At 41.3% G+C, this 12,396-nt stretch overlaps 1 protein-coding gene across 2 annotated transcripts in view; it reads left to right on the top strand.

The window, feature by feature from the left end:
* The window catches only part of phf14 (PHD finger protein 14), a 69,414-nt gene that overhangs the window by 48,421 nt on the left and 8,597 nt on the right, over positions 1-12,396 (top strand). For both annotated transcript variants that reach the window (XM_056741528.1, XM_056741529.1), the window contains exon 17: positions 7,230-7,347. In XM_056741528.1, coding sequence (XP_056597506.1) covers positions 7,230-7,347 — 118 coding nt within the window. The remainder of the gene's footprint in view (positions 1-7,229; positions 7,348-12,396) is intronic.

Raw genomic sequence — 12,396 nt, forward strand, 5'->3', positions numbered from 1 at the left:
CCTATGATGATTGGTCATTGTCAATCTGAATTCCAATTAAGCATAATCATCTGACTGTCTCTCTGCTTGGGTCTGCATCACTGAGCAGTATTTTAATTCAAAGATGGTAAACCGCGATACACAACAAATGTTACAAAAGGTTCATTAAGGCAAAGTAATTAAAGAAGCAAATGGCGAATCCGGTCGCGCTACGCTAATAAAACGCAAGCCTCCCGTGGCTGCTGCGGGTCCTAAACTTTCCCCCCCGCAGGAAGCCGGGGAGTCTCGTGCTCTTTCTTTATTTGCTAGAGTGGGGGATTCACATGAAATCAATCGGCAACTGTGTGCAACAATAGCAGTGTGCTCATTAGCGCTGCGCTCACATACTCCTGCTCATTTGTCTTCTTTTCACAAGAAAACCTTAGGGTGATATAAATTCCCCTTTCTTGCGCAGATATGCCTGGTCAGCCCCTGTATATATTTATATATGCTTACATGTGTTCGAGAGCGCTTGCATGAGTCTTTGTGTGCATTTGTACTCATAACCTAGAAAAAATTGCAATTGCGGTTAGATTCCTTATTGTGTTTGTTTTCTTGCCCTGTGTGATTCTTTCTTGCGTGTTTGCACTGTCACCTTGATAGCATTGCAGTAAATGTGGGATAATGATCAGTTTTTTTGTTGTTTTAATGAAGTCCTTCAAACCAAAAATAAAAGTCTCATCTTGTAATATCTTCTCGCGCAATGTTCTTGTTAGCTGTCTGATGTATTAGCTTTTTATGTACAAAATAATAAAAACGAAAGTAAAACACCCTAACAAGTGAGAGGCAGATTCTATTGCAGGGTATAATGGAGTGTGAGGATACTGCTGGGTGTCTTTCAGTAGTTTTTTTCTTCGTTTACTCTCTCTTTCTCTCTCTCACTTCAGAGGATCATGTAATGGAAGCAGCTTCGAGTTGACAGTCTGTCGCCGAGGGCAAGCCATTTTCACATTGCTCTGTCACAATAAATATATGGATTAAAAACAGGAATCCTGCACGCCGACACACAAGCAGTATGCACCGTTTAAATGAGCTTGTGAAATGACTGCCGATTCTAAATCATATTGGATAAGGGGATGAGGTGTTTGTTTGCGAAGACAAATAACACACTTAATATTTTTTCTGAGTAATAGAGACGATATCAATATGAGTTTTTTCAACACAATCTCCGTAATGATCTGTAACCATTTTGGCTAGAGCCCTATTCGAACGGGATTATTATCTGGGGACCTCGTGGGATTTAGAAATGACCTCCCCACACCTGTGTTTCATGTGTCGCATTCGCACGGGATAAGCTAAGGCTGTGATTTTACTCAAATTTACGGATTTATTTCCTGTATGTGATGGCTTTGTGTGTAGTTTGTAGAGCCTAGTTGGATGGTGTTAAATGTTATATGACCCTACCTGTCAGCATTTGAGACCCCAGAACCGGACAAAAGTTACGAGAATGTTTCTAATGTTATGAGAGTTTCCATGATGAATAAACAATCGGGGCTTTCCTGGCCAAAACGACAGTGTTAGCAGATATGGATATGATCCAGCACGCGAAATTATATCAAAACACTTCAAAACGGCCTGCATTATTTGCACACCGTTGATAAAACCTTGAAAAATTATATATGAGCCCGCCAAATCAATATTAATTGTAATATTAATCCCGTGCAAATAGGGTTTATTTCCTATACATTTGTATGATCTTCATGCGTTGTTGTATTTGGTATCTCCTTTCACGCCAGTGATGTTAGGTTAAGATAAGATTCAGTATTGCGTTTTTAAATAATTGTACATTTTTGTACAATTCGCATCGTACAAATTCTTACAAATTAGCCACCAGGTTATTTTTGTACTTGCTGTTGATGTTTAAATGGTTTTACTGCGTGTTCACACCAAACGCAAAGCATTGCCTTCCTTGCTCTCTATTATTGCGGGGTTACTTGTTTTTCGTGTCCCTGCCGCAAATTAATACCTCAGGCGACGGGGAATGTCTACGCGTACCCGGACGTTTCACACCGTAGTAGTCAACAAGCTTTCTACATGAATATCTTGCTCAATTTAAAATGATGTAACTTGTGTGAAAGAAGCGATTGAAACGAATATCGCGCGTTGAGGGCAAACACGTCATCCAATTTGCGTCGACCTAAACAAATTCACGTCAGTTCACATCAATTGCCGTAGATTTTCAGGCCTCGTCTGTGTATTTATCCAAAGCTCTTCTATAATTGCAATATCATAACCATGTGTTTGTTTTTATTCATTCAGTTGGTTTCCGTGAATATAGTTTTGGTGGACCTGTGTGGCATGGTTAAATATTGTATTATGAAGTTAAAAAATGCACTGTATGTTCTTTTATATAGTTAGACTTTCTCTTTATCTCTCTGTGTTACAGGCAGTGGCAGCTTCAATTGTGAGTAGTCATGGTCACCGGTGTATAATACTAAGTGAACGAGTCTTTAAATCTTAGTTGGTTTCAGGGCAGTTTTGATCCGATGGGAATTCTTGGAAGCATTTGTCTTTGACTGCCCTATTGCTGTTCTCCCCAGCTCAGGGAAAATAATTGGTTGGCATAGTAACCACAGGTGAGAGTCGGCTCATTCTCTTCTGCAAAGGCACCTTGAAGTGTTTCTCATAGGACTACAGAAGTTTATTTGGTTGCTTGGTGGAAAACAATGTGAAGTATGTTCAGCCTAATGTTATACTGTTGAGGAGGCGGCATCATTGTCAGCTTATCGTTGGTGTTCGATCAAACTCTTGAAAGAATGTAAATCCTTCAAACTTTAAATAGTGTGCGTTACATTTTTGTCTTAATAGATGGTGGGGATAAAACAAAACAAAAAAACAGGACTGTATTTGCCCTTATTGCACTGTGTCAACGAATTGGCGTATTAATGGCCAGAAAACCATATTAATGCGATCCGGTTAGCCTTTTCCGGCATTGTAGGAGTTCGGCGTTGACAGAAGGTGTACAGGTGTCTTAAACATAAGACCCTATGCTCATTAGCACTGAGTCGTATCACCCCGAGTCCTTTAATTAAGCACATCACAGATTTCAAATGCTGAGTTTGAAAAGGGCTTCCACGTCACACAGCACTGGGTTCAGTGACACCGAGAACATCCCAGCCTCCACAAAATCTCTCTTGGTGTTGTTTCTCATGTACCTGGATGAAAAAATGGCACCTGTTTCTCTGCCTTTCTCTCCCTTTCTCCCCTCATCCCAGGGACTTACTGATAAGACTGCTGTGCCTCTTCTTCCCGTAATGAAGATGAGGACGGGGATGGAGCCTATTGACCTCCCCGGCTCTTATCGGCCTTATCTGATTTACATTGCCAAATCAGAATCTACTCTATTGATTACAACATAATTAGTTAATTATGGACAGGAAGGAGAGAGGAGATGGACTGCAGGGTGAAGGGCATGTTGATGCTCAGCAATGTCACCTTCTGCATGTTAAGTAAGAGCAGCATGCACTTTGTGTTCCTCACGATAATCGAATAAATTAAACCCTTTACATGTTTAAATTAAAACAATTTAACATGTTTGTTTTAAAGACTGTTTGGCTTTTTCACAAGAGTAAAATGGACGGTGAAGAGATGCTTAAAGCTGCAATAGGTAACTTTAGCCTTTCAATCGACCTCTCTGTTTGAAAAACAAAACTGTTACGGACTACAATTTATTTGTCTTGGCGAAATCTGACCTGACTGCTCAATTTTTTGAATTGTTAGAGGCAAACCGTTGTAAATTGCAAGGTAAGGAATTTTTTTTTAACATTGATCGTTCATGTAGTTAAAAAAGTTCTGGATTGAAGTTTTAACATTTAAAGCATGTTGATCAACTTGAGGAGGTCAAGCTAAATAAAAGAGCAGGTTGAATATTTACTAGTACTAATTTTTGCAACTGTCCTGTCACAAATTAGGGCAGATAAGTAGTTTGTGATTTTTGTAATAGTTTTTTGCTTTTGTAATTTATAAAATTGTGTAAATTTATACTGTAATATGTTAAATTGTTAAATAAAACTCAAAAAATATATACTGTATTTAAATATACATAAATCAAAATGTGTATATATATATATATATATATATATATATATACTTTTTCTATGTGTGTGTGTGTGTGTGTGTGTGTGTGTGTGTGTGTATGCGTGACCGTGCGTGTGTGCATGCATGTGTTTATCCCAAACATATTTTGGTGACAAATTTGTAATGGATTGTTTATCGTATTAATAACTAGCTGTGTATAAGAACAATAGAAGTCCAAGGAATGTCCTCCGGGGGTGGATGAGATCCGCCCTGAGTACCTCAAGTCTCTGGATGTTGTGGGGCTGTCTTGGCTGACACGCCTCTGCAGCATCGCGTGGCGGTCGGGGACAGTGCCCTTGGACTGGCAGACCGGGGTGGTGGTCCCTCTTTTTAAGAAGGGGGACCGGAGGGTGTGCTCCAACTATCAGGGGATCACACTTCTCAGCCTCCCCGGGAAAGTCTATGCCCAGGGTACTGGAGAGGAGAATCCGGCCGATAGTAGAACCTCAGATTCAGGAGGAACAGTGTGGTTTCCGTCCCGGTCTTGGAACACTGAACCAGCTCTATACCCTCTCCAGGGTGCTGGTGGGTTCATGGGAGTTTGCCCAACCAATCCACATGTGTTTTGTGGATTTGGAGAAGGCATTCTACTGTGTCCCTCGCGGCATCTTGTGGAGGGTGCTCCGGGAGTATGGGATTCGGGACCCTTTGCTAAGGGCCATCCGGTCCCTGTACGACCGGAGTAGGAGCTTGGTTCGCATTGCCGGCAGTACGTCAGGCTTGTTCCCGGTGCATGTTGGTCTCCGGCAGGGCTGCCCTTTGTCGCCGGTTCTGTTCATAATTTTTATGGACAGAATTTCTAGGCGCAGCCAGGGGCCGGAGGGCGTCGGGTTTGGGGACCACACGATTTCATCTCTGCTCTTTGCGGAAGATGTCATCGTGCTGGCCCCATCAGACCAGGACCTTCAGCATGCACTGGGACGGTTTGCAGCCGAGTGTGAAGCGGCTGGGATGAGAATCAGCACCTCCAAATCTGAGGCCATGGTTCTCAGTCGGAAAAGGGTGGCTTGCTCACTTCAGGTAGGTGGAGAGTTCCTGCCTCAAGTGGAGGAGTTCAAGTATCTGGGGGTCTTGTTCACGAGTGAGGGAAGGATGGAACGGGAGATTGACAGACGGATCGGGGCAGCTTCTGCAGTAATGCAGACGCTGTACCGGTCTGTCGTGGTGAAGAAGGAGCTGAGCCGCAAGGCGAAGCTCTCGATTTAACGGTCAATCTACGTTCCTACTCTCACCTATGGTCATGAGCTGTGAGTCATGACCGAAAGGACAAGATCGCGGATACAAGCGGCCGAAATGAGCTTTCTCCGCAGGGTGGCCGGGCGATCCCTTAGAGATAGGGTGAGAAGCTCGGTCACTCGGGAGGAGCTCAGAGTAGATCCGCTGCTCCTCCACATCGAGAGGGGCCAGCTGAGGTGGCTCGGGCATCTTTTCCGGATGCCCCCTGGACGCCTTCCCGGGAAGGTGTTCCGGGCATGTCCCACCGGGAGAAGACCCCGGGGAAGACCTAGGACACGCTGGAGGGACTATGTCTCCCGGCTGGCCTGGGAACGCCTCGGTGTCCCCCCGGAAGAGCTGGAGGAAGTGTCTAGGGAGAGGGAAGTCTGGGCATCCCTGCTTACACTGCTGCCCCCGCGACCCACCCGGATAAGCGGAAGAAGATGGACGGATGGATGGAATGTCCTCATTTGGATAAATAAACGTGTGTGTTTGTGTGTGCGTGTGTGTCTGTGTGTAAACTATATATAAATTCGTAATTTTTATTTTTATAACCTTTATTTGACCAATAATGCACATTTGTTTTAGATGTAACCTAATTTAAGGTTAAAAAGTGCTGTATTTTCCTCATGCGGTGCATGTTTGTATCTCCTCTTTGCATTGCCTCTTCGAAATACGCAGATATTTTACAAAGCTCATGGCTCTAAAACGCGAGGTGTGCTATGATTGGCCAGTTGACAAGTCCGTAGTGATTGGTCGAATCCTTCAAGCGTGTGACGAAATTCTAACGCCTATTACCATATTTGGAATATCAGGTTCCAAAGCAGTTGTACTGACAGGTACGGCCACTTTAATTAATTTTGGCGGTCTTGGTCTAATCAAACCATGAACTAACGTAGATTTGTGGGGGTGTGGTCACGCGAGGCATTTCAGGCAGGTCTGGATGAGCATTCGCTTTTCGATAGAATGCATTTTTTGTTCCGACACTTTAACATTTGCAATTTTACTTGTCTAATACATACATGGGCAACTTATAACACCCTTTAAAATCTCATTTACAAGAGCGTCCTGGCCAGGATTTTAGCAACATAGCACCACGTGGGTTCATAAGCAAGATTCATCCATACATACACACATTACACAAACAAATTGAATTACATTTAAATGAAACAATTCACCTGCATTGAGATCAGCCCATTAGGTTTCAACATGTTTTGCAAGTTGTTCCATCAAGTGGAAGTTTAAATGCCCTTTTCCCTATTTCGGTTCGCACTCTCAGAACAGACAGCAAACATAACATAAACATTTAATAGTAATAACTGTATAAAATAAATACAAAGAACTGTAAACTCTGTTCGAGCTTGTTCCAACTATGGGTTTGAAGTTATTTTTAAAATGCATAAGTTTATTGTCTTACATAAACAGGCTGCTGTTTATTTTAGGGTTAATGTGATGATATGTTATAACACACGTTCTCGCAACAAACAATATGAGGTGTGTACTAGCATAACATTCTCACTAGTATCCCAATCGAGATAACTGTCTTACACCCTTACTTTAGATAAGCAGACCTATAACTAAAGACTCTGCTTCAGTGTCTTTCTTCACACTGTGACTCTGGAATAAAAGTCCTATCGAGATTTATCGACAGGATGAGCTGAAACTCATTTCAGCAGACCAATCGAGCAGCGTGTTTTATGAGGGCTGTACAAGGCCGTGAGAGAGGTTGTGTGCCCGTGTGTTTTGAATCTATTAAGCATCTGTTACCTGACAGGGAATGGCTCTGTCACCATCTATCACACCTTCCTGGTTAGGACCACACTGCCCTCTTGGTGGAATATATAAGTGTGTGCGTGACCGCACGGCAGCTGCATTTTAATGTATTCTCGCTGCTAAAACGCTGCCTGTTTTCCTTGTAGGTGTGATGAGTGTCTGCTATGTTATCACTTTGGCTGTCTGGACCCTCCCCTGAAAAAGTCACCCAAACAAACGGGCTACGGATGGATCTGTGAGGAATGTGACACCTCTTCATCGAAGGTGAGAGTCAAGTGTTGTGTAGACTGGAGCGTGCGGCATGAATTCCCCGTCCTCTCACTTAAGACACATTCTCACGCTCCTATAGCGGTATAGGTTTCATTGGATGCACATGCCTGGCCCGAAGTTAACTCCCAATGTGTGTTTGTTAATTAGTCTGGCTAGTGTAGAAATAGAACTAGATATATTTACTTTAATTTATTTTAATTTTTTATTATGTATTACTGTTATTAAATAAACAATTTGTTGAATGTTACTTTGTCACATCTAAGTTTTGTCATGTAACGGTTCTTCTACTGATAGCCCAAAGTAATATTGGCTACTGGCTAGACTTTTCTCTTGCTAACTAATGTAATTTACCTGTATCTATATGCACTCTTTTCTTTGCGGATGTGTGCGGAAGTTTTGGACAAAAGCTTCCATGCACGCTTGTTTATTTTGTTCCTATTAAACCTTCTATATGAAATGTGGAGCTTGGAGTTGTGGTAGTAATATGTGGTTTGGATGTACTGGTTTAGAGCATTTATTTTTGAGCTTTAAAATAATATTTATGTTCTGAAATATAGCGAGCTGACATCATAGGACATCAACATGATGTGAAGGTTGTTTTAAATTGCAGGCAATGTTGCCTCTTCATATGCAATTTAGGCCAAATTCCCAATCGCATCTTTTGTGGGAAAACTATCCTAGAATAAATGTTTTTTAAACATTTGTTCAGATAGTCTCGCTGTTTTACAGTAAAAGTTCACCAGAAAATTTATTCACTTGACTCTATGGATTACTTATTATTAGGAATGCAGGATAAATTATCGACCATATCGGTATGGACAAAGGAAAGGACATTTTTAATGTTATCGGTATTTGCCGATATATAACATTTATGCCGATATATTAGTGCCGATAAATCTCAAATCATTCCCTCTTGTTAAACTACTTCACCTGCACGCTGCTCACAGTTGAAATACAGCACAGTTGTGACTTTCTGTTGTGATCATTCACTTACTGCTATTATCAAAACATTGCTGATTTAGGTACAATAAGTCGATACAGTATTTATGAAATGGTAAATTATAAAAACAAAAGCATATTGTTTGAATCAGACTGCTGTCTTAACACTTTCTATCTTGAGACCTGTTAGACATTTGGCTATTGAAGATATTTTTCTGGAAGAACATCTGTAATTTGTTTATAAAATGTACCAGAAAAGTTTGAAGGTTAAAGAATAGTTAAATAAAATAAAGTGGGCTTGGTATATGATTTTATGTGGAAAAAAAAGAACTAATGGTTATCTTGTTTTCCGCGGAGAATGTTTTCAAATAAAAGCAGTGGTCCACCTTTTGCCTTTTGTTTCAGTCTAAGGAAATTTTATATTAATATTTAGATACTTTATATCGACCAGTGGTTGGCACTCCATCCAGGGTGTATCCTGCCTTGATGCCCGATGACTCCTGAGATAGGCGCAGGCTCCCCGTGACCCGAGGTAGTTCGGATAAGCGGTAGAAAATGGAATGGAATGGATATCGACCAGTAAATCCTATATCAGCTGCCAATGTTAAAGAATTATCGGTTATCGGCAAAATTTACATGCTTTGCATCCCTACTTATTATAGAGGTGTGTTTCGGAGCTTCAAAACCTTGGACCTACTTAATAGTATTACTAAGCTAGGAGTAGCCACAATGTTATTTAACACTTTGACTGTGTTTGGCTAAAGAATGCAGATCATATAAACTAAGTATGGCATAAGGTTGAGTACATTTTGGAATACTTTTTATTTCCTGGTTAACTATTCCTTTATATTCTCGATACCTTAGTCAAGGTTGATGTAGACCTTCATTGATATTTTGATATTACCTTTTCAAAATCAAATGCGCGTTCTTGTTCTCCCAAAGATTTAATGTCTGTTTCTTATTGAATTACAGTGCAATAAAAAGTGGTACGTGTCTTCTCGGAAACCTAATTAAGTTAATAAATGCATCTGCTTTTCAATTTATCTTTAAATGGGCAGTCCAGCCTAGCCAGACTTTAGCGGCATGGAAAATGGGGGTTAATTGATGTTTGCCGAAGAGAAAATAAAAGATGAAAAATTACGGGGTCTGACTGCATGATAGAAAGTGGAGTTATTGCTCAGGATTCAAATTAAAAGGTTAAAGCAGAGAGCGTGATTGAATGCAAACACTGCCGGATGGATGCCATTTACTGTGTCTTAGTATCTGCACAGTACGCTTATCATAGAGACGTTCATCACACTACTTGGCAGTCATGCAACTGTCTTGAATGTAATGTAATGATTGAACCATTCTAATTGTCTTATATTTGCTAAAATATGACTTAAACATTAAACTATCTTTAGTTTTTTTTTTAAGTTTCGCAGATAAAAGGCTCTTTTGATGCAGGACAAATTCGTTTCTAATACATTTAAAACAGCCTAATCTCTTGCTCATAAAATCGACCGTTGAAGAATTACGTTCTGGCAGCGAGACCCCCTTTGTGTGCGCCGTGTATCTCTTGTAAATAGTGCTATTGTAAGTCAAAGGCGTAGAAGAAAAGCTGCAGATCGGTAACCTGCTGCTGCAAAATGAGAGCTTTGCAGTTCAGAACAAAAGCGATGGAAGGAAAGCGAGTGGTGACAGAGAAAAGAGCTTTAGACAGTGGGAGGTGCACCAGGGCCACAGGGATTAAACAAGTCTTTGCCTTTAGAATGCGTTCGGTGACAGCCAGCCGTGAGACCAGCCTCTCTCCGGGGACTTTCAGAGACCAGACGCAATCCTGTTTAATCACAGACTCACACACACATTCCCCATGAAATCCAGGCCACACACATCTGTATCTCTCTCTCTCTCTAACACATGCTGTGTGTGATTTTAGTTAGACCTGTTGTCTTATCTCATTGTCGCCGCCTGCTTTCCTGCTTTGATTTCTGCTGTCCTGCTTTGATTTTTCTGGTTGCTTCTGATGTCATCGTTTTATGTTCTTTCTAAAAGTATGACTTAAAGAGTGTTGACAGGATGGGCAAAATAAAAAAAATATTTTGTTGACTGCTGTGGAAATTTGTCTTTAGCATCTCATTAAAAACACAATTACACACATAATACAAAACTAAACATCAGTATAAAAAATGTCCGTAAGGAGTAACCTATCTTTCAGAATCTCTGGGTAACAAACATAAAGGATTTCTCTTTTATATTACAGCATATTATCATAATGAATCATGGCAAAAACATGTCATTTCGAAATATGGAGATACAAGGTTTAAGATGGACACCAGCGATATTTTTCTTTATTATTTTTAAACTGAAAATGTCTTAATTAATTGTAATAATGTGTATCATAAATGAGTGATAACGTAAATATCTGGAGATTGTTCAGCACTTGTTTCCCTTTAAATACAGACACATCTGACCCATCACAGCTAAAATTGCAATGACTGTGCCAATGATTTTGACCATGGCTGCCATTTGAAACATAATTGATTCCATTATGGGCACCAAAGAGCTCTCCGGAGATGAGCGCTGTGTTTAAGTACTGGAAGTTCACTCATCTGCTGTTAAGACCTCTTTACCTGTAGTCGGGCCTGATGTTTTTTAAAATGCCATCTTAAAAAGCAGCTGGCTTCATCTGCATTTCTCCTCCTCCGCACAATTGTGGGGGGTCGACATTAAAGGGGAACGCTGCTTTGGTTTGTCACCACAGACAAACCGCAGCGTGCGACTACAGAGGCGATCTGTTATCCCTTCCAGCCTTAAGTGAGGAGCGTGAGTGGGGGAGAGAAAGAAGCGAGAGGATCCAACCATCTTTCTTTTCAGCCTCTCCATCAAAACCGACGGGCTCTCAACTCGTCACATACCGCAGACCGTTATACGTGAGGCCGATCGGTGGGTGTCACAGTTGTTGATTGGCGGGTACGAGATACTCCCAAGCTTGCCGTGTGGTTATCTGCCTCTCTGTGAAATTCTCGCATTCGTTGCCTTTTTTAAAGGTCACCATAAATGGGTTTTTGCCTCGGAGGTCTTGATTAATAAAAAATGTTGTTTAACTTGTTTCTTGGTGGATGATTTGCGTGGCGGATGATCACTTAATTACGTTTGCCTCGCTCTCCCCACCTAAAAAAAGGGAGACAAGAAAAAGCTCATTTTCATTAGTTACGAGCACGCGGGCATACAGGGCCGGCGCTACTATCAGTTCATACTCAATAAAGTCTTTATTAGCTTGAGTTGAGTTCATTACGCGGGCTGTGTATTTTCCTGCCTGCGCACGTTAGATAACCCCCCGGCCAACGAAGGCCACATCCCTCCGCTGTCACCTCAAAGCCCCGCCGAATTGATTTGGGTAATAAAATGACAGTCCTGCCATAATATACGGATGGCCTTTAGTTCGAGAACCCGTTAGGTGGTGGAGAGGGGCTTGTTTGAGCTTTATTTACACCCGTGTGTCACCGCAGCTCACCCTCGTGATAAAACGTCCCGGCAGATGCACGCTGGTGTGTTTGAAATGCCACGGGCGCACCCCGCTTAGAAAATGCCTTAGAACGGCTTTTGTGGGTTGTTAATTCATTTTCTATCTAGACTTTGGGTCAAAACCTTCTTACTGCGGCAATTATAACTCTTAGACAAATGTATTTCTGTCGCCCGAGATGAAGTGCAAGCCCAACAAACAGCCACTTCTTGACCTTGAGGTTTACTTCAGGGCGGTTTTAATTTTTATTTTTATTTTTTCTAAAGGTAAAGCACTTTACAATAATGAACACATGCTGTAAAGTTGTAAAGTAATATGCGGTTATTTGTGGGCCTGTTAATATTTGATATTCGGTTCTGGAGACAATTACCTTTACAAGCGCCGCCATCAGTCAAAGCCTTGACAGACCGACCCGCTAAACAGCCTTAATTAAGTTTGGCTAATGAACTTAATGAAGTCCCACACTCTGCCTGCTTTACCATGGAATGAAATTTGTAACGGAAAATAGAGATCATTATTCATCAGACTGGATGACATTTGATTGCCACCTGACAGAATCAAGGGCAAAAACCTTACTTGTACATTTCGTACCACTCTAA

The sequence above is a fragment of the Triplophysa dalaica genome, chromosome 25, assembly GCF_015846415.1.
Source record: "Triplophysa dalaica isolate WHDGS20190420 chromosome 25, ASM1584641v1, whole genome shotgun sequence".
In the NCBI taxonomy this organism is placed as follows: domain Eukaryota; kingdom Metazoa; phylum Chordata; class Actinopteri; order Cypriniformes; family Nemacheilidae; genus Triplophysa; species Triplophysa dalaica.